We start from the raw sequence: 22,060 nt of genomic DNA on the forward strand, positions 1-22,060 counted from the left end.
GGCAAAACTATGAAGCAGGTCCCTGAATTTCTTAGCTTGTATCAATTGTTGTTTGCTTACAGGTTGTGAGGCAGTTCTATAGATATCTATAGGGGGGTCAGGTGCAAGGTTAAAATCTCCTGCTACAACACATTTGCCCTTCCTATATTGCAAAAGATGTGTCAGTGTTTTACTTAGGAATTGCAGCTGGTTTTCATTTGGGGCATAGATATTAATCAGCGTGAATTGTTGATTATCTAGCATGCAGACTATCAGCAGGAATCTACCCAAGGGATCAGCCACCATGCGATGCATCTGAAATGTAGTAGAGGCACCAATTAGAATAGAAACACCTTTAGTTTTAGTATTGGATAAGGCATGAAAGTGATGTGGGTACCTTCTATTAAAAAATGCTGGTTGGTGGTGTTTTTTAAAGTGAGTTTCTTGAAACATCAAAACATCGGCCTTAGCTTTATACGCCTCATTAAGCGCTAAGTTACGTTTTTGCGGAGTATTCAACCCCCTAGCATTTAGTGAATAAAACTTAAAATAGTTTTGTTTTTCAGTGTAATCATCCAGCTGGGCAGCCAGTATCAGGGCTACAGGGAGCTGTCTTTAAGCACACCTCCCAACTGTACCATTTTTCGCAGGACAGCTCAGATTTTGACAGCTCAACCAGCATTCCCGGATTGTTACTGAAATGTACTGACTTTCTTTTTCATCCCCTGCACTGTACAGCCACAAAAAGATACAAAGTTTCTAATACTTAATTGGCATTTGGCAGGGAGTCCAGAATATGTGGCAGGTGCACTTCTATACATTTGTTACAATTTAAGATGAGCAAAGAAGCAATTGTAACTATTTAAAGTGGACCTGTTACCCAGACACAAAAATCTGTATAATAAAAGTCCTTTTCAAATTAAACATGAAATCCAATTTCTATTTTTTATAAAAGCATTCATAGCTGTTGTAAACTCATTTTAAAATCTCAGCTGTCAATCAAATATTGTCTGCCCCATCTCTTTGCCTTAGGCAGACAATTACTTTCACTTTCCATTCAGCACTTCCCAGATGTCACTGCTCTCCCCACATTCCCCCATTCACTTCACCATTTAATTGTATAGCCAGTGCATGGGGATGGACATCAGGTCCCCCATTCTGGTACACAAACAAGATTCTGAGATGATACAAGGCTTGTCTTAATAACAGTGTCCACAAAATGGCTCCTGCCTGCTTGCTATAATTATTAGTTCCCAGACTGAAGGAAACAAGATTCATATAATTTATATAGTGTAATTAAAGTTCATTTTGTTGGACTGATGTAATAAAATTATATATATATATATATATATATATATATATATATATTTCTATATATATATATATATTTCTATATTTCTATATATATATATATATATTTCTATATATAAATAAATATATTTATTTAAAAATATTTCTATATATAATAAATATATATATATATATATATAATTATTTTTTTCAAGAGGTGGTCTTTGTGGGTGTAGCTATGGGTGTCAACTGATACCAACGTTAAAAATTATTTATATTATTCATAAGGAACACAAAAAAGTGATTAAGAAAATAATTTTTATTTTAAAAATGTTAAGGTATGACAGAAAAAAATAGGCATCAAAAGGAAATGGTTGGTTGGACTATTTCTTCCTCCAAGACTCATCCCACTAGCCACCTGTTATGGATCAGAGATGGTTGTTATCTTCAGATCTCTAAATGTTTTTTCTTTACTGAGAATCCCATTTCCAGTATAATTTGCCTAGAAAAAAAACAGAAAGCGTTTAGCACTAAAATATATATATATTCCATTAGGCTTAAATGAATCATTTTCATTATGTATTCAAAATGATGTCTCCTATACTCAGATGTAATACCAAAAGTTATACCCAGTGTCCTAGTGTTAAATCTGTGTTATATTGCCTACAATCTTAATTTGTATGTTCTCACGTAATACCTTCCTATAATTATAAGGTAGTTGAATATTTTACTGTTCTGGATACTATTAAAACATATTGGCTTACAAATGTCTGTAACCTTGTTCTAAGTTAAGAGGAACTGCTTAGATTTGGGTTGAGCGTTACAACTAATAGCCATTTCCAAGGCTGAGGCGAGTGCTGGTGGCATAACTACTTGCCTGGGTGCAATTGCAACCCCCTCATCCCCTTGGGGCCAGTGTTAAACTTATCAGGGGGTTGGACACCTATTTTGTCCAATCTGCAAGACATTCCCATGGGGGAAGAGAGCCTGAAGTAGCAAGTACCCACCCATGGCATACTTATATAAATAAACACAGCCCAAAAACATTATGTACTCAGATTATATGCCTGAGGTTATATTATTCTTTAGACATTCATCAGTATCAAAGTTTCTGTCCCTTGACTTGCACTTACCTGTTTATATATAAGTTCAAATCCTCCCACATTACAGTTAGGGTCATCCTTGTAATCAATCACCACACGTAGCATGTCCTCTACCATTGGTGGAACAATTTTCCACATTACTGACGTGTCTTTGGTTATGCCAGGTTTGTATTGTATCTCAAGTAGCCAGGGCTGGAAGTTTTCTCCAAACAGAAAATCTGAACCAAAAAGGTCAAAACTGTTTTTCCTGTACTTCACATTTTCCCGAGTGGCCTTCATTGTATGAATGAGGGCTTTCTTCATCCCTGGTATAATGATTGAATCCCAGACTTGCTCTTTTCCGATTGTACAAAGATACTCTTTGAATTCGTCACTGTGCCACATGTTTTCTTCAGGCAGGTTGGGGTGACGATTTGGTGCATTCTTTAATTTTTTCTGTATGGCGTAATTACATACATGGGTGGCGCTGGAAGGATAAAACAATACAATTGTCAGGTTTATGTGCCTGATCCATCACTAGTAATCCAGTGTCGGTATCCAGTGAGTCACTAAATATTCTAATCTTGCCTTAGCCATTCATTAGATTTAGCAAGCTGACTACCATAGTTACAGCAAAATTATAGAGCCCTGTAACCAATGCAACTGCTACAGAATCAGAGGTTAGAAGAACAGAGTCTTTAGCATATTCATCCACTTCACAGATGTAAAGGAAACAAGCAAATACATTTCATGCCATAAAGTGATTTATCCCAAACATTATCGTATACACCGTGGATTAAACCTATAAATTACCTTTAAATTACAAGCAACAATGGCACAATTGTCCAAGGTGTTTTATAATGTAATTCTTACTTGTTCAATTAAAAAAGGTCTTATGATATTTATACCAGTTTGTAACATGCTAAAATAAGGCAGAGAGTAGTCTTATTTCTGTTTGTACATGAGCCTCTGAGAGTACAAAGCAGTGAAGTCATATCAACATCACGTCATTACTGTATAACAAATAAATAGAATGCAAGATTTTGCACCCTCTACTTACGTATCTAAACTCTCCAGCGTGAAGGGCTGAGATGAGAAACGGAGGAAACTGTGCTTATAGAACCAGATAGTTAAGGGGTACCAGTCCGTTATGAGGAAATGCTGACGGAGATCAAATTTGGTTCCATATACAAGAAGTGGCCTCTCTATGTACTTTTCAACCACCCATTCCCTTCCCAAGGAACATATGTCTTTCAGATCATTTCTGCAACGTATCCCTGTAATAACATGTAAAACATGAATCAATCTCTGTTTAAATCAATATTGTAGTAAACCATTCTGTAACACCTGAAGCAACAAAATCAGCATGCGTTGGACCAATAACTAAGGTTGCTCCTTTGAAACCATATTGGTCCTACATCTCACACATCTAATTAGGAATTCATTTATACATATTCTGCATTATTGCACAGAAATAACCATAATCATAACTGTGAATTGGCCATGAAGAATGGGAATTTATTATGTGCCAAAATGTATGAGATGAGATGAAAACCCTCATGGATCCTCCCAAAACCTCACTGGCGGTGAGGTTCCTCACCCTTGTATGGATCATATAGAAATAGCTATTACTATATAAGCCCTTGCATGATTTTCTGCATTAGTTACTGTATGTGAGTCATTTAATGTCCTGTGGGGGCACCCACCAGTAACCTGAACTTTTGTTTCCCCCTAAACAACAATTGAGTACCCATTTCACAGATTCTCTTACCTCTTCCTCTAGATAAATTTCTTGGTTTTGAAATCCAGATGTTTTTTTCTCCATCTATATCTAGTTGTGGGTTCACTCTTCTCAGCTTACATAACAATTGGTGGCAGTAATCAACATACTTGTCTGAATTCTGTATGTGCGCACCATGACTGTAACAATACAAGGGCAGGGATGAGAGACAGTTATACATAATACACATCACACTATTGCAATACAATGTTTATGGAGAATATTATAATGTATACCAATAAGTTTATTATTTACGATAAATATCTGTTCTATGTGATTTGTTTTAGGCCCTTGTATTCGTAGATTTTATGGTTTTTACACTTGCTAAATAACTAAAAAATCATGGATTAAGTAACTATAAGAAAAATTCATGAATTTGCGCAAAAACTATGATTCGAAGAAACAAACATTCTATGAACATTCATAAATCACCCCATAGAGTGTTCACTGTCATTGTTTTCCTATAATCAGGACAATTTCTTTCTAAATCTAAATTGTTATGAATGGTTTCATCTGACATTACTTACTGCATAACCTGATAGTAGTCACTTATGAAATGTTTTCTATCAACTATCCCGGCACATATTATGTCGTCTTCATCCTCATGTGTCAAGTCGTACAGATGAAACTGGCAAGCCACAAGGGCTGTTACTATAATATCTTCTGGAACAATTCTTGCAGGGCCATGATTGTTTATTTTAGCATCTACAGAAAAGAACATAACAGGAGGAGATTAATAAGAAGTGAGAACAATAAACAAATATAGTTGGTTGGAAAACCATGAGATGCCAGTGACTCTATTTCAAGTCTAATCTTACAGTGTAAAAATGAACAAGGTGTTATTGTCCAATTATAGTCACTGCAAAGAAGGGGTCTTGTTTAAATACTACAAGTAACTCATTTTCTGTTATCAGAGTAGCTGTAGCTATACCAGGTGCCGCTGCTTTTCCCTTACCTGACATGCAAATAGCCGTTTTTTCTTCCTTTTCTTTCCGGCTGGGAATAACTTCATCTTGCAAAGACTTTCTATTGGTTCTCAAAACCCATTTTAGGATACCACAAGCCGCAGTCATGGTAAAGTCATCTAAATAAAGAAACATTTTTTTGTTAGAATACTCTATTTAACCAAAAGATGAGACTAACTATAACTGTGAAAACAAACAGGGCCAATATTTCGTTTCTAAAAAGAGATGGAACTTTGAATTATATTTCTAAGCAGGTGATATTATGGATTTATTTTCCTTGACATATTAATGTATATAGGCACAATTTATAGTAGATACAGAGAGTTGGCGTTAACATGCACTATAATATACTTATGGGAACTTGTAATAGTCATTACATTAGAGCACATTGTATTTAGGGTGGAACATTATTTCATATGGACAGCTATATAGAACCAGTGGTTTCAGAATCCCTCTTAAACATTCTAATGACTAGGTGATAAGTGAGAGACATCAAGGAGAGGGGAGGGACTAGTCATGGCCTGGTCAGTGTTCTATATTGGAATGTGTGCTCTGTTGCCTTTTCAAATGTTATATAAATACATTTGTGTAAAAGCTAAACCATAATAACTATTCCATGAAAAAAATGCAATATATAAAATAACCTTAGTGTTAAACAAGGGGCCCCATCCATTTTTTACCCATGAGCCACATTCACATAAAACAAGAGTTTTGGAGCAATGCAAAAATGATAAAAGTCCCTGGAGGTACCAAATAAGTGATGTGATTGGCTATTTGGTAGCCCCTACGTGGCCTGACAACATACAGAGTCTTCTACATGGCAGTACACCTAGTTTATATGCAATTTAAATTTGCCTGGAATTTAAAAATAAGTGCCTGTTTCTAGGCCAACGAGAGAAACATCCAAAGAGTTGGTGAGCAACTGGTTGCTCATAAGCCACTGGTTGTAGATCACTAAGTTAAATAATACTTTGGTTTTGAAGGATATAAAGCCCAGATTTAAGATACTATACCCAAGACATAATGATATGATACAGTATTTTATGCACACTTACCAATGAATGCTTGTTTTTCATTTTTCTTACAAAACATGTAGCAACGAGGGAAGAAAGTGTTTGGATTTGCATCACACGACAAACACCATTGCCTTAATACTTTGCACAGACCACTCTAGAATACAAAGAACATATTTAGTTATGCATTTTATACATATAAAAAGTCAAAAAAGATTATAGAAAATAAATATACAAAAAATTCTAGGAATTAGAATGCGACAACATCGAGAGAGCCACTGATTGGCCATATTTCTGGCTTCTATATTCCCACCAGGTCACCTGTGTCTGAAGAAGTTACATTGTGAGTATGACCAGTAACAAGAGGCATCATATCATAGCCTTGTTTTCTCTTGGAAACCCTATGTAAAATAATTTCCACTTCCATTTACTGGAAACCGTCTTTGACTTGGAAATAATGGGTTCCAATCATGTTAACTAGAAGCCATATGATTCAGATGAAAGAAGCAGTCCTGCACAGGCAGACTGTAAACATGCAAATATCAAAATGCAATGCACCAGTATTTATTAATGGGCCAATGTGGAGCTATTTGGGCCTTTACACTGGTTAAATACTGGGGCCTCCAGTTCAGACATGGATCAAATCATCTAAAACAAGTTGCTTTTTATTTTTTGTTGGGCTATTATAATAAAACAGCAAATTTGACTGAGAATGTGGGGTTGAATTACGAATACATTTACAAATAGTATTTAATAAGCAATTCATTTTGATCAGTCTACTGCAAGATAGAAATGAAAGCTCTAATTGGTTGCTATGGGTCATTGTAAGTCACTGCAGTTGGCTCACCTTGCTTGTGGCGTACACACTGCAAAAGTGATTGGTTATCTGATCCTCTTTCAGAAGATGGAGTTCAATTCTTTTGCGTGTCAGGATGAGGTTGGGTTGTATGTCATAACGACTTATAATCTTAAAAAGAAAAATAAATACAAAGTTTATTCATGGAAGGCAAGTACACTCAAATGATTAGTAAACTTCTGGAGCATTATATTACTACTTTTACCACAGAAGAAATAACAACTGGCCTAGTAACTGCTAGTTATGCTGCTACCATACTCTGTAATTAAGTTGCACTAAGTACTGTAGCTTGCTAACTTGCTTGGCTCCTCTCCACCAGTCACATCATGCACTTTAACTGAATAGTAAATGTAGTGCATTTATATTTATGTTCATAGAAAGAAATATGTTTAGCTATAGGAAAGAGCAAGTCATTGTACACTGTTCTGGGTTGAACAATGACAATGGTGTGATAAAAGAAAGCATATAATAGTAAACATTAACAATATTTATCTTAATGCTCAATTAAATTGGCCATATCCATAAATGGTTAGATTAAGATTACCCACACATTTCTTACATAGATCTTTGTATTGTACAAACATAAATATGAATTTACCTTATGTCCATATGTTGGGTCACGAAATACAGTTTTCTTGGGACCATCATCTATAAAGAGAAAAACATTGCATTAGTATCATTATAGCAGTTTATTAGATTGCTCAGAAAGGTTCCACTAGTAGCAGATTCTGCCCATATTTCCCAGGCACATTAGGGAATATAATATTATCTCTATAATATTAAGGCTTAAGACTAGAGTACTCAACTGTGTAACAAAACCATGTTTTTTGGTGTCAGGTGCCTACAGAAAAAGTATTCCTTATAAATTCTGGCCTACGGATATGTTTACATGGAATATTTTCAGATCAGAAAGTCACTGGAAGATAAAGTTGGAAGCAACTTTCATGCAATTGTTGCCTATTCCATGAGGTTTTATCCAACTCTACTTCATCAACTTTGTGCTCATGAAACCCCAGGGCAGACATTTATATGCTAGCATGTGGGGAGCACTAGGTTCATTTTTATCATTAGCAATTCAATATCTTTAAAATCCTTGAAGAGATTTGTTTTTTTTTAAAGCAGACTTACTGAAGGTGGGGGCGATTTTCTTCACCCATCCTCTACTCAATAGGCCTCTCTCGAAGTCAGTGGATCCTTTAAAGTCAGTCCAGAAAACGTTCTTTTTCTGTGGGATATTTAAAGAGAAACGCATTAGAGATTCCAAATACAGTAATTTCTTAAAGGTGGCTTATACAGAATAAATTGCTTGCATGGGATCATGTTTCTTCTGTGTGATATTAAGGGACCTTAAGGTATATAAAAGAAACAAATTCATAAGTCTTGGGGTTTGGAAATAGCTGTAGTGGAAGAACATAATAGTTTGTTATACAACCAATACTAACTGTGTACTTGTTGCATATTGGGCAGATATCAGGGATAAATGTAACAATGCTCTTCCCATCTACCTATTTCCTTATGAGTTGGCTATCAGCATATCTACTCACAGCAATACACTGGTACCAATGTAAAATGTTTTTTAATATTGTCATTTGTAAAAATGGCCATTGCAGGTATATTCAGAATTTCTATGTTACTTTAGTGGATTGTGTCTATGTTAGACCCAGGTGCCTCCTTCCAGCCAATCATGGCTCTCACAACAGGACACATGAAGAGCAGAATGTGGCTTATCTGTTATTCACTTCTAGTGTTCTTTAACTTTTCTATGTAAAGTCATTATAGCCTTGGGGAAGTCAGGCACCAAACTAAGATCATTTACATTGTAGATGATGGACTCTCTGTGCAATGTCATTTTTAGGTTTTTTTCTCCTAATATACTTATATTCACAACATAGGCTAAAAGAATTCCTGGTGCTGGTACATTACTTACCGCAATTGCTGTTTTAACCTGATCTTCGAAGCATCTCTTCTGTCTGGATACACATTCGTCACAGTACAATTTATCCCGTTCAGTTGAAACTGCATGTGCAAAAGAGATATAACATACATATATTATATTATCATGAGTGATGATATAATATTTTAACAAACCACAAAGAGTACAAAATGAAGATGGCAATTTACTACAAAATTCTCAGGACTGGAGAAATTCAGAATAAAACCATAAACATATTTTATGAAGCCACATGATAACACAAGACAGTTCTTTGAAATAATCTTGTAGAACATCATGTACTAGGACATATACAGGGGCAAATCTATTTAGGAAAGTGTTAAGTAATCACAACAAATTTTCACAGTTGATAAAGGTGAAGATTAGAAGTTAAACACATTTATTCATCTAAATCATGTTCTGCCACTAATATGAAAGAAGTGTTGGACTATAAGGTTAAAGATGGGACATGGAGTAGTAACAAGTACCAACTAGTTCATTTCTAGTAACAGGTAGAAACTGTTCAGCCAATCAGAAGATAGCATTTAAGCATTTAACTAATTACCATTAGGCTTCTTAGCAGTTTTTCTTGTACTATTAGATTTGTTAGCCGCCTTTCTTTTCCTATCAGCTTTATTAGTAGTTTCTCTTTTCCTCTTAGCTTCAACAGTTGTTTCTCTTTCGCTATTAACTTCATTACTGGTTTCTATTTCACTATTAGCTTCAATAGTTGTTTCTCTTTCGCTATTAACTTCATAACTCGTTTCTCTTTCACTATTAGCTTCAACAGTTGTTTCTCTTTCGCTATTAACTTCATTACTCGTTTCTCTTTCACTATTAGCTTCAATAGTTGTTTCTCTTTCACTATTTACTTCATAACTCGTTTCTCTTTCACTATTAGCTTCAATAGTTGTTTCTCTTTCGCTATTAACTTCATAACTCGTTTCTATTTCACTATTAGCTTCAACAGTTGTTTCTCTTTCGCTATTAACTTCATTACTCGTTTCTATTTCACTATTAGCTTCAATAGTTGTTTCTCTTTCGCTATTAACTTCATTACTGGTTTCTATTTCACTATTAGCTTCAATAGTTGTTTCTCTTTCACTATTTACTTCATAACTCGTTTCTCTTTCACTATTAGCTTCAATAGGTTGTTTTTCTAGTGATTCCTGTTTGATCTGTTAAGATAAAATATTGCAAGAATAAGAGATTCACAAAAGTAAGGTAAAAGTGTAAAGTAAATGCTACAGTTCCACACGTTAGGCCCATAACCCACTGGTGCAATGTGGAAATGTGTCTAATTTTATAGGAAAACCCAAAGATTCATAAGCAGCCAATGTCCTCTCTTGTATAACTGTGTATATACAGGTATGGGACTGGTTATCCACAATGCTCGGGACCTTGAGTTTTCTGGATAACAGATCTTACTGTAATTTGGATCTTCATACCTTTAGTCTACTAGAAAATTGTGTAAACATTAAATAAACCCAATAGGCAGGGCCGCTCCGGCCATGAGGCAAGGTGAGAATCTTGCGTCAGGCGGCACGGAACGGCCAGTTACCAAGGGCGGCAAAAAAAAATGGAAATTCGGCTCTTCTAGTGCAGCGAGCATAAAAGCGCTCGTTTCACTAGCGATGAGGCCCCTCCTCCACCTGCTCCGACGCTAGAAGTTAGAAGAGCGGAGCAGGAGGAGGGGCGGCATTGGGGCTGCTGCCTCAGGCGGCAGCAGCCCCTGAAACGTGCCTGCCAATAGGCTGGTATTTCTTCTTAGTTGGGATCAAGTACATGGAACTAATTTATTATTGCAGAAAAAAAGTAAATAATTTTAAAAAATTTGGAATTATTTGGATAAAATGTAGTTTATGGAGATGGCCTCTCCAGATAACGGATCCTGTACCTATATATGTATATATATATATGTAAATAAGGTGTTTTTGACAGCAATACATGTGCCTTTTCATAAAGCAGCAGTGTAGAAGTTTATTATATATATATATATATATATATATATACACACTCTTTTTTATTTTTAAAAAAGAAGAGGTAAAAAGGAGGAAAAGGGATTTGGTCTGCACTGAAGATACGTTAAAAACTCCACATGCACCTTAAACGTCCATTATATATTAGGTCAGTATGTAGGAAAGTTGCTAAAGTAAATCTGTACTATGAAAGGAAAGGCAGTCTGAAGAATAAAAGAATGTTCTGTTTTAATTTACAAATATCTCCTGCCTACCTCAATTTCTTCAACAGCATTGTCATTAGGTTTCTGATAAAGAAAGAAAATATATATTATCAGTTTATAGTTAAGTGCTTCATTTGACAGTAAAGAATCTGCTAATACTGGGTATTTAAACATAGCTCCTATATTCATCGCACCCCCGTGTTTGCGGCGCTGATCCTGGACAAAACTCGGACAGCAGTGTTGAATATAAAATTCAGGCTTTATTCCATACACACAGATAAGTGATTAAGCGGTGGGTGGGTATACACGCTGTCAGCGTGTATACCCACCCAACGGTAACCCATGGCAACCATTGTGACCTCACAATGGTAACCCATGGCAACCATTATGATGACCTCACAATGGTAATCCATGGCAACCATTGTGATGACCTAATGGTGGTAACCAATGCAACCATTGTGATGACCTCACAAAGTCTTTAGTCTATTTTGTTGTTATTTTTTGCAGTTGTTTTGAATGAAACAGATTATGCACTTTTGTGAATAAACCCAATAGAACCTTAAGGTCCAGAAATATAGTCTTTGATGAGGTGTCAAAGATTCTCCATTGTATGTTACTAGCTTTTCCATGAAATAAGATCCTGATTTAAGAGATTTCTAAGAAATACATATAACACCGCCTGTACTGTATTTCACGGAATCGTCGCTTTGTAACATTTTTAAACCCAATGAAATCTATAGATAGCATTATCTTTGTTCTAATATAAACATACTGTAAATTACTCATGCTCAATGGAGCACATGGGAATTAAATATATCAACAAATTAGTGATTAGATTTTTCTAGCCAACTACAGGTAGAACATGAAAACAAAACTTTAATGGTTGCCATGGGTTACTGCTAGGGATTCCACCTTTTACCAGTCAGGAGGCACTGGGATGCTGGAGGTGGGTAATGACATAGAATTCAGCAGATCGATGATGTAATGGGGCAAACATCACAGCAGACATGCGGTAAAATGAGAATATATATTTGGGGTGGATCAGGGATTAGGTAGGCAGGCAAGGGTAAAATGTATAGAAATGTATTAACAAGTACATTGTTGCTAAATTTGAAATTCAAGCCCCTTTTTAGTTAGGCTACTGAAATACCAGCCAGGTGCCAACCCTAGTTACAGCCCAGGTGCAAATTTGCCCATTGAGTTCAAATCATTTATAGTCCAGTTTGTGTGCAAGAGGTGCAGGAACATTAACAATTCCAATGGAAGCCAGCATTGTTTTGCAGTTATATGTGTAAATATCTAAAGGGTCAGTTGGAATGTAGACTTCCAGATATCTGAGTTATCGCCCAATTAACTTCAAGTGAGGGGGGAAGAAACGCTGGAAGCACTTCTGATTTGTTCATATTGATTGTATAGTTGAAGGGAGCTTTCTAGGAGAAATAGTCATTGGCCTAGAGGTTAAATGATCAGCCTTGAGGTGGGATCTCATATTAGAGACACTGGTTTGATTCCCTGTTACAACTCCTTAGACCAGTAACTCAATCTCCTGGTGTCCCGGCTTACTTTGTGCACCTATAATGGCTGCATTGTTTGCTGTGAAAAGTGCTTTGAGGCCAACAGGAGAAAATTGCCATATAAATGATTCCCTTGTGTTTCTGTAGCAAGGAGGGTAATGACTCCAGTAAGTTGGGCATTACAAAGATCAAATTATCAGCGAAGACTCTTGTCTGGATACTGGTCAACCATGATAACAACTTAACCCAATGATGAAGCTTGTTCCATTTTTAATATCAGATGGACTTCATTCTCCTCACATATAGTGGGCAGTTTGCAGCATACACCAATAATCATTTTCTGTAACTTTAGTCCAGGTGAATTCTCTACCAAGAAGGATTCCACACCCTCCCCAATTCCATTCTTTTTCATTTATTTTAGTGCATGGCTTTAATTCTGGCTGTACATAAAGATGAACTCCTCTGCCCTTCTATTCCTGTAATAATATAATATCCTCCTTGTTTCTCCACAATAAAGTAATTACGTCTTCTCTTCTACTGAATATTCAGTCCACTCGTATCAAGTGGAATCTTTTCAGGTCATCCATTATACAGTTATTTCAGTAAGTGTGCCGAAAACACCTAGAGGCCTATTTACTAACATTCAGATTTCTTTTATTTACTAATCATATTTTTTTTCTAAATATTTGAGTTTTTAAAATTTCTCTTATACTCTACTGAGATTTATGAAGTGTAAAAACCACGAAAAACTCTGATACAAAACTTCTCCAAGTAAAAGCAGTCCAGGTCCCATAGAAGTGAATGGGACTTTCTTTTTTGAGCCATTCAGACTTTTACAGGTTTTCTGATATTTTTTGCTATTAATCATTTGAAAAACTAAAAATTGTTAGAGGCTTTAGAAGTATTCATATTTTTTCTGCACTTTTCTCCATTCATACTTTTTATATTCAGATCTTTTAATAAAGTTCATGGCATTCATAAATTTTAGAGAAATAGGGGGATCGTTTTGTAATAGATCAGCATCATAATATAACTTAAATACTTAATACTAAGCTTTTAGTGCACCACTGCAGTCCCTTTCAGTTGAAGTTATTTAAAAGTCCCCTATACGTCATTGGTAGTGATGGGCGAACTTCTCCAGGCAAAAAAATTGGCGAAATTGGAAATTTCATGGAAAAAATCTTGAAATTCGGTCGTTTTCACAAAAAATCGTGATATTTGGAAGTTTTCACTCAAAAATCGTGAAATTTGAAGGGTTTCACTAAAAAATCATGAAATTTGAAGATTTTCACAAAAACATCATGAAAATCTGACATTTTCATTAAAAAAACTTATGAAAATCGGAAATTGATGTCGGCGAATTTTCACCAGCGAATTTTCACCGGCGAATTTATTCGCCGGAGGCGCAACCCGGAAGTTCACCGCAAATTCATGCCAGGCAAATTTATTCGCCCATCACTAGTCATTGGGTCCATTGTCTCCATTGTCAACATTGGGACAGAGTTTGCTCAGGTATTTACCTGCTTGTTTGGCACATGGTTAAAAAAATCTTGTACTACTGAGATAATTGAATTATGCATATTATTTTTGGGAAATTCAAACATACCGTATATACCCGCGTATAAGCCGAGTTTTTCAGCACCCAAAATAAGCTGAAAAACGCTGCCTCGGCTTATACGCGGGTCAGTTAAAAAAAATTACCTGTTTGACTGATACGCGATGCGCATGACTGTTCCCTGCTGATCGCTGCGCTTCCGACCTGCAGCTGAGCTCTGACCTGCTTACGGGTAAAATCTTTGGCGCGTCTCTCTCGCTGTGTGCATTTGACTGATGCGCGATGCGCGATGAGCGATGCGCGTGACTCTACTCTTCCAGCTATTAACTACTTATGTCCCAAGGCGTTGCCTAGTTTGCAGCATGACGCAAGAGCTGAGTGCGTGCCAGAAGATGGCCGCCCTCCTACCATCCCTCCTGCATGTAGTGCTGAAGCAGGCACCATTTCAAACAGTGATCACACAATGGCGCTTTTAAAAGTCTATTATGCCCTGAGTCTTATGATAATTAGCCCTGCCCCGGAGCTACCGGTAGCTAATACTGAGCCACGCAAAGAGACTTTTAAGTATAGCCAAGATAAAAGGATGCATGAAAGCTCTTACTAAAAGTAAAGCAATTGCTGGATTTATAAAAAGAAAAGAGCTGTTTAAATATCAGCTAAACATTAGGAAAGGAAGAGATCCACACAGTACCTTGCCTGATAATTCCTTCCATCTACTCTTTAGAAAACTGAAACTGACATCACATCAGGGAGCAAAGCAGTCAGACAGCAGCTGGGCAAGGCAACCAACCAGCACACTCAAAGAACAACTATTTGCATAGGGCCCGAGCCATAAAAGCACAGAACATCTTTCATTATGCAGCTTGCTTTTAAAGGCACAGTTATCATTACTGACAGAAAAGGCCTAACATTGACGCATTGAAAGAGAACAGAAAGTTATTTTTTATTTAATGTGTAAAGATAAGTTTGCCGTTGCTGTAAGGATCACATACAACAGCAAGATTAGCAGATGATTCAGAAAATATAAAATCTGTGATATAAATACAAGTTGAGCAGAGCTCCACTGATATATTATGATCCAGTAAACCTTGGAACACATATGGCATTGTGCAGCCTTTGCAAAATAAATGAAATATGCAAAAATGTTGTCTTTTTTTTACATTCATTTACCTGGGTTAACATCATAACATTACTGAAATAATTGGCTGCCCCCCTCTTAGCTACCGTATCTGTATAACAGAGCATTCTGTCCCAGTGGCTGCGCAGATCCTATCTGATCCCCATTGTAAGCAGCAGTCCTGTCCTGCTTTATGGCAGCTGAGATTCTACGGTAGCTATCTGTATAACAGAACATTCTGTCCCAGTGGATGCACAGATCCTATCTGATCCCCATTGTAAGCAGCAGTCCTGTCCTGCTTTATGGCAGCTGAGATTCTAGCTATCTGTATAACAGAGCATTCTGTCCCAGTGGCTGCGCAGATCCTATCTGATCCCCATTATAAGCAGCAGTCCTGCCTGGCTTTTTGTTAACACACATTAAAGGCTTGTGTCTATAGCATAGCCATGTAAGGGGTGAGTTTCTCTAGTGGGCAACCAGTGATACATTAGGAAATTCCTAACCACCAACTGAATTCATAAATATATACCGTACATGGGCTGTTTTATAAGGTTTTTTACTGTATATATGGGGGGACTGACTTTTTTTTTTCTTATAGAAATGGATACCGATACCACTAATCCTAGACCAAAACAAAAACGCAGGTCATACGAAGCTAGTTTCAAACTGAAGGTTGTGTCAAGAGCAGAAGAAAGCAATAACAGTATTGCAAGTAGGGAATTTTGTGTTGATGAAAAACAAGTGAGGGAGTGGCGGAAAATGAAGGCTGACTTGGAAAAGATCCCAAAGGCTAAAAAAGCTCGACGTGGTTCAACAACTTCTTATGGGGCTTTAGAGACTGAATTGCATAAATGGGTTATGGAGTGTCGTCAAAATGGTTACTGCGTAACACGCATGGGAATTCGCTTACGTGCCCTTCAAATGGCTAAGGATGACAAATATAAAGTACCAGGCATTGAAAATTTTGTTGCGTCAGCAGGATGGTGTACCCGCTTCATGAATAGGTTTGACCTATGTTTGCGACAGAGAACAAAGATTTCACAGAAGTTGCCGCAAGACCTTGAAGAAAAAGTGATGTCATTCCAATCATTCATCATAAAACAAAGAAGGATTCATAACTATGACCTGGGAAATATTGGGAATATGGATGAAACACCTATGACTTTTGATCTTCCAAGCAACAGAACTGTGGCAAGTTTAGGAGACAAAACTATTTTCCTCAGAACCACAGGAAATGAAAAAAATCATTTCACAGTTGTTCTGTCATGTTTGGCTGATGGAACAAAGCTGCGGCCTGTCATTATTTTTAAAAGAAAGACCTTGCCTAAAAAGGTAAAATTCCCACCAAAAATTACAGTGCGTGCACATGTTAAAGGCTGGATGGATGCAGACGGAACAAAAAAATGGCTGGAAGAAATTTGGAATGCACGACCAGGAGCAGCCTTAAAAAAGAAACCATCATTGCTAGTTTGGGATATGTTCAGAGCCCATACATCTGATGACATAAAACAATTGGCAAAGTCTTCTCAAGTTACTTTGGCTGTTATTCCAGGTGGGCTTACATCTGTATTGCAGCCCCTCGATGTGTCTTTAAATAAACCTTTCAAAGACCGTGTGCGAAAGATGTGGCATGAATGGATGTCATCTGGTCAAGCTAAACTGACAAAAGCTGGAAATCTAACAAAGCCTGACATTGAATTAATAGCAAAGTGGGTTCGAGATGCATGGGAAGATATTCCAGAGGACATGGTGCAACGCGCCTTCCAGAAATGTGGCATTAGTAATGCTTTGGATGGCAGTGAAGACTGCGCATTGTATGAGAATGACAGCAGTGATAGTGATGCCTGCGAACTCAATGATGATGACAATGTCTATGCTGACATCCTCACACCAGCTGAAATTGAAGCTCTGTTTGGACAAACAGATGAGGAGGAGGAATCCAGTTTTGAAGGATTTTAACTTTTTGTGATTTAACTTGGTTGCAGATTGAGCTCAGGTGGTTGTACTTTTAAAGTATCATTGTTGATACCATATTGACCCTTTCTTCACTTACAGAGTTACAGTAGTTTACTGTTTTTATTTGAAATAAAACATTTCAAAAACATTTAACCCACTCATGTCTCAATTTTTGATTATTGAAACTTACCAGTAGCTGCTGCATTTCTCCCCCTAGGCTTATACGCGAGTCAATAAGTTTTCCCAGTTTTTGTAGGTAAAATTAGGTACCTCGGCTTATACACGGGTCGGCTTATACACGAGTATATACGGTACTTTTATTATTAACAGATGGGATCCATAAGCTTCATGATGGTAGGGCGCTCGTTTAGTTGACCTTTTAACTAATTTCTGCAATTTCATTTTTTTTTAATAAAAGGGATTTGTTTTATTATTTATGCTGCAGATGACCCTGTAACAGCTATGGGCCACAAGTGCATTTCAATATATTTGCAAAAATATACATCTGTATGAAGCTTTGGGACCCTAAAAAGATTTTACTGTTAAGTGCATGTTGAGTTAGTTTATTACTTATTATGGGTGAATTTATTTGGCAGACGCAAATTCACGGCGAATTTCAATGATTCGAAGCATGTGAATAAATTCGCAAAATTTGCCAGCAATTAAACCACGCCCATTAACTTTATTGTGCATCCGAATTGTCGCCAGTGTCAAAATTCATGATTCGTGGATTTTTCGCTGTTTCACAAGAAATTTGCACATTTTTTGGCAAATTGAAACAGTACAAATTAGCCTATCACTATTTATTTGCAATGTTTGCAGCAGTTTCACAAGAAATTTGCACATTTTTTGGCAAATTGAAACAGTACAAATTAGCCTATCACTATTTATTTGCAATGTTTGCAGCAATAAGAAGCTGAGCTACATAGACACACTCATATATATTCATTTTTAACACAAAGATTTAACAATAAAAAATATATGCATTCATTAGTTTTGGATTTGGGCAAATACTGAAGCTCTTGGCATGATAATTAGAATGAATCTGAACTGATTCCAAACCCTCATTTGTATATTGGAATCTGAACAAACTCCTTAAAAAATTGCATAATCTGGAACAAAAATTGTTGTCCCAGTTTAACAGTGCTTTGAAGTCACATTTGCATTCACTGAGAAAGAGCACTAAGTATGATATAGCTCGATCCTTAATAAATCTGCCAATTAGCGTGTATGTAGGAAATATATATTTTTATAAATGAAATCTAACAATGGTTAAAAATAAAAAAAATAATGATAAATGTTGTTTTTAATTTATATATATATTTTAATATATTTTAATATATATATATTTTAATATATATATTTATAAAGGCTTCTTCCATAGAATGTTCTGTGCTACTGCATAACATTAGTCATTATACACTCACATTCCCCAGTCACATGATACAAATGCCTAATTAATACACTGCTTCCTCATTGGGCTGCCGACACCTTCCCACCCTGCCTCTATTCTCTGCCCACACTCACTTTACCGGCTGCCTTACTGAACCACGTACAGATTTGGCCCCCGACAAACCCCTCCCCCATAACCACTTTTCTAAATAGGTATGGTACCGGGGTTAAAGTGAACATATTCACATTTCATGTAGCTGGCACTTAAAGGGTAACTTTTGCGAAAATGAAAATGGAATACAAGCTTCATCATACTGAAATAAGAAACTTTCTAAATACAATCAATTAAATATTCTGTACTCTTTCTGAAATAATCAAGTTTATCTTACGCCCCACCTTACGCGTTTCGCACCTTCAGGCGCTTAGTCATAGGTGTCTCCATCACCTATGACTAAGTGCCTGAAGGTCCGAAACGCGTAAGGTGGGCCATGTGAGGGTCAGTATGTATCTATATTTTAATGTGAATTTAAATAAAATATTTTTTTACTGAAGAAAAAAGCCTTGGGACAGATATCTTTTGATATAAATCTTTTTGAAATCCTTAGCAGACAGAGATAAAGATACATCAAATAAAAGTACATATCTTACCTGGACAGTGTCTGACTGAGGTCATCCTGGAGATCACAATACTGTAACAGCCACAAGAAGGAAATGATTGGTCAGAGACAAAGAAGGCATGCTGGGAGCAGGGTTGCCACTTCACCCCTTTAAAAGATATGGAAGCCACAGCGTGCATGGCTAATTAGCAATTAATTTAGAGGCATGATGCATGGCTGCACAGAAAATCAGTTCAGTCTGCAGCATGCATCTAAATGAATTGCTAATTAGCCATGCAGGTTGTGGATTCCATTTGTGTTAAAGAGGTGAGGTGGCAATCCTAGCTGGGAGGTATTACAGTAAATGATGTCTTCATACAAAACAATGTGATGTAGCCCGCTCGCACAACCCTGGCCTTCAGCAGTTCAGCGCCTGGTGCACGGTGTTGGAGGGATCAGCACCCCCCTCAGCAAACTGTCCAAGAAGACACTGGCACACAAAGGCAAGTAACAGCAGGGTTATACCCTTGCGTGTTTATTCTGCAAACGTGCAACGTTTCAGGGTCAGACCCCTTTGTCAAGCATAGCCTATGCTTGACAAAGGGGTCTGACCCCGAAACGTTGCACGTTTGCAGAATAAACACGCAAGGGTATAACCCTGCTGTTACTTGCCTTTGTGTGCCAGTGTCTTCTTGGACAGTCTTCATACAAAAGGCACAGACAATTCCCCTTTTAGCCTTAGCCATTATTACCTCTTGAATCTGATCCACAATACTTTCTGCCTTCTCCAAAGTGACATCTTTTAGGGCCTGTTTAAGAGCAGAGACTCCCATCTGGTACGCAGAGACAACCTAAGGCCGTAAACATATCACTATCATTAGCCCAGTTTGTTAATACAAGTCACTTCTTGTGGGTCTCTTGCTCTTTCAGTGCTAAATGCCATCACCTTGCGGTCTGTTTCGGCAGCCGATATCCTCTCCAAGATTCCCTGTATGTTGTCCTGCTTGTTCTGCAGCTCCGTAATGCGACGCTCCACTAGCTTTCTCTTCCGCAAACAACGCAGAGCCTGGGAATAATATTAAGGGCAGACAAACGAGCACCCATTTAATGAAATATAATTACTAGCAGATCTTGTAACCAACCATTGTCAGCAGCAGGACATTAGTTGTACTTCCAGGTTTGACAACCATGTAGGCAAACAAAGCACAACAAGATGCAAAGGTGGAGAGACTAGAGGCAGATCTTAAAGGATAAGTAAACCTCAAAAGTAAGTGAATTTAAAATCGATGAGAGTGCTATTCTATGAACTTTTGCAGTGTATGTTCATTATTTATTTTATTTTTCATTCCAAGATATTAAAGGATATATGTACTGTTAATATAAATAAATTTTGTTACAACAGCGCCTGATGTTCTTTTGGTTATTAAAGATATGATAAAGGTTTCTAATTTCCTAACCAGAAGAACATCAGAGCAGCCTCCTTCTTTCTCCTGACAACTTCCTTGACTACTTGGTGGTCAGACTGGTCAGAAAATGACCAGCAGGTGGCGCTGTTGTAACAAAATTCATTGATAATAACAGTATATGTATCCTTTAACATCTTGGAATGAAAAAAAGAAAAAAATGAATGTACATTGCAAAAGTGCTTACAGCACCCTCATCAATTTTACATTCACTTATTTTTAAGGTTTACTTATTGAGCAGGCTGGAATGGACAGAAGAAACAGAGGGATATAAAGTCTGATCTGCTCACCTGGTTCTTGTTTCCTGCCCGATTATAGGTTCTGGATTCCTCCGTCAGCCTGCAGAGCAAAGAGACGGCTGCTCTAATAGTCAGAGCTTCACATAACAGTCTATGTTGTCAGTCCCTATGTCTGTATCATTTGGAAGAAGGGGCAGGACATGATAGAAAGTGGCAGGTGAGAGGCCAAATGCAACTCTAAAATAACCAGTGCCAGAATATTTTCTAAACCAATGGAAGATCTTAGTTACCCACCAGTAGTAACTGTATTAAATGCCAGATTTCTCCCTGTATCAGGTTTATATGTATCATCTTTCTTTTTATATTGAGCCTGTATTAGTATGCCAGTTCTTCTCCTTGTATTATTAAAGGGGTTGTTCACGTTTGAATTAACTTTTAGTATGATGTAGAGATTGATATTCTGAGACAATCTGATTTTTTATTATTTTTGTTTTTTGTTATTTAGCTTTTTATTCAGCTGCTCTCCAGTTTTCACTTTTACAAATTACCCTGGCAACCATGCATTGATTTGAAAAGAGACTGCAATATAAATAAAAGAGACCTGAATAGAAAGAGGAGTAATAAAAAGCAGCTATAACAATACATTTTTAGCTCTACAGAGCATTTGTTTTTAGATGGGGGTCAGTGACCCCCATTTGAAAGCTGAAAAGAGTCAGAAGAAGAAGAAGGCAAATAATTCAAAAACTATAAAGAAGAAAAAATAAAGGCCAATGGAAAGTTTCTTAGAATTAGCTATTCTATAACATACTTAACTTGAAGGTGAACCACCCCCTTTAATGAACTAGCGTATCAGCCCTTTTTTCCTTTATTTCCTTGTATTAGAATGCCAGCTCTTCTGAATGTGCCTGAATTATAGTGCCCATTCTCCTCAATGTATTCTGCCGGTATTATAGGGTCACTTGTCGTGCCTGTATTAGAGCACCAGCACTGTGTATTCTGATTGCATTAGGGTGTCTTTCTGTATTTTACAGGAAGCAGCTATGGATGCTTAGAAGTATATATATATATGTCACAATATAGAGGTTAGGAAATGCACACAAGCAGAATAACTGCTATTTTAAGCTTTTATTGTGCGTCCACACAACATGTTT

At 36.9% G+C, this 22,060-nt stretch overlaps 1 protein-coding gene across 1 annotated transcript; it reads right to left on the reverse strand.

The window, feature by feature from the left end:
- Positions 1 to 1,570: 1,570 nt before the first annotated feature.
- On the reverse strand, positions 1,571 to 19,975 carry LOC108705866 (tubulin monoglycylase TTLL3-like). The gene is made up of 14 exons (XM_041587038.1): positions 19,960 to 19,975; positions 19,260 to 19,300; positions 11,129 to 11,161; positions 8,893 to 8,981; positions 8,094 to 8,190; positions 7,564 to 7,613; positions 6,957 to 7,076; positions 6,152 to 6,266; positions 5,087 to 5,215; positions 4,659 to 4,836; positions 4,123 to 4,271; positions 3,412 to 3,628; positions 2,403 to 2,838; positions 1,571 to 1,771 (listed from the first exon to the last, which is right to left on the reverse strand). The coding sequence occupies exons 8-14, from the start codon at positions 6,186 to 6,188 to the stop codon at positions 1,691 to 1,693; spliced, it is 1,227 nt and encodes a 408-aa protein (XP_041442972.1). The 5' UTR covers positions 6,189 to 6,266; positions 6,957 to 7,076; positions 7,564 to 7,613; positions 8,094 to 8,190; positions 8,893 to 8,981; positions 11,129 to 11,161; positions 19,260 to 19,300; positions 19,960 to 19,975; the 3' UTR covers positions 1,571 to 1,690.
- Between the last annotated feature and the right edge of the window lie 2,085 nt (positions 19,976 to 22,060).

The sequence above is a fragment of the Xenopus laevis genome, chromosome 3L (genome assembly GCF_017654675.1).
Source record: "Xenopus laevis strain J_2021 chromosome 3L, Xenopus_laevis_v10.1, whole genome shotgun sequence".
In the NCBI taxonomy this organism is placed as follows: domain Eukaryota; kingdom Metazoa; phylum Chordata; class Amphibia; order Anura; family Pipidae; genus Xenopus; species Xenopus laevis.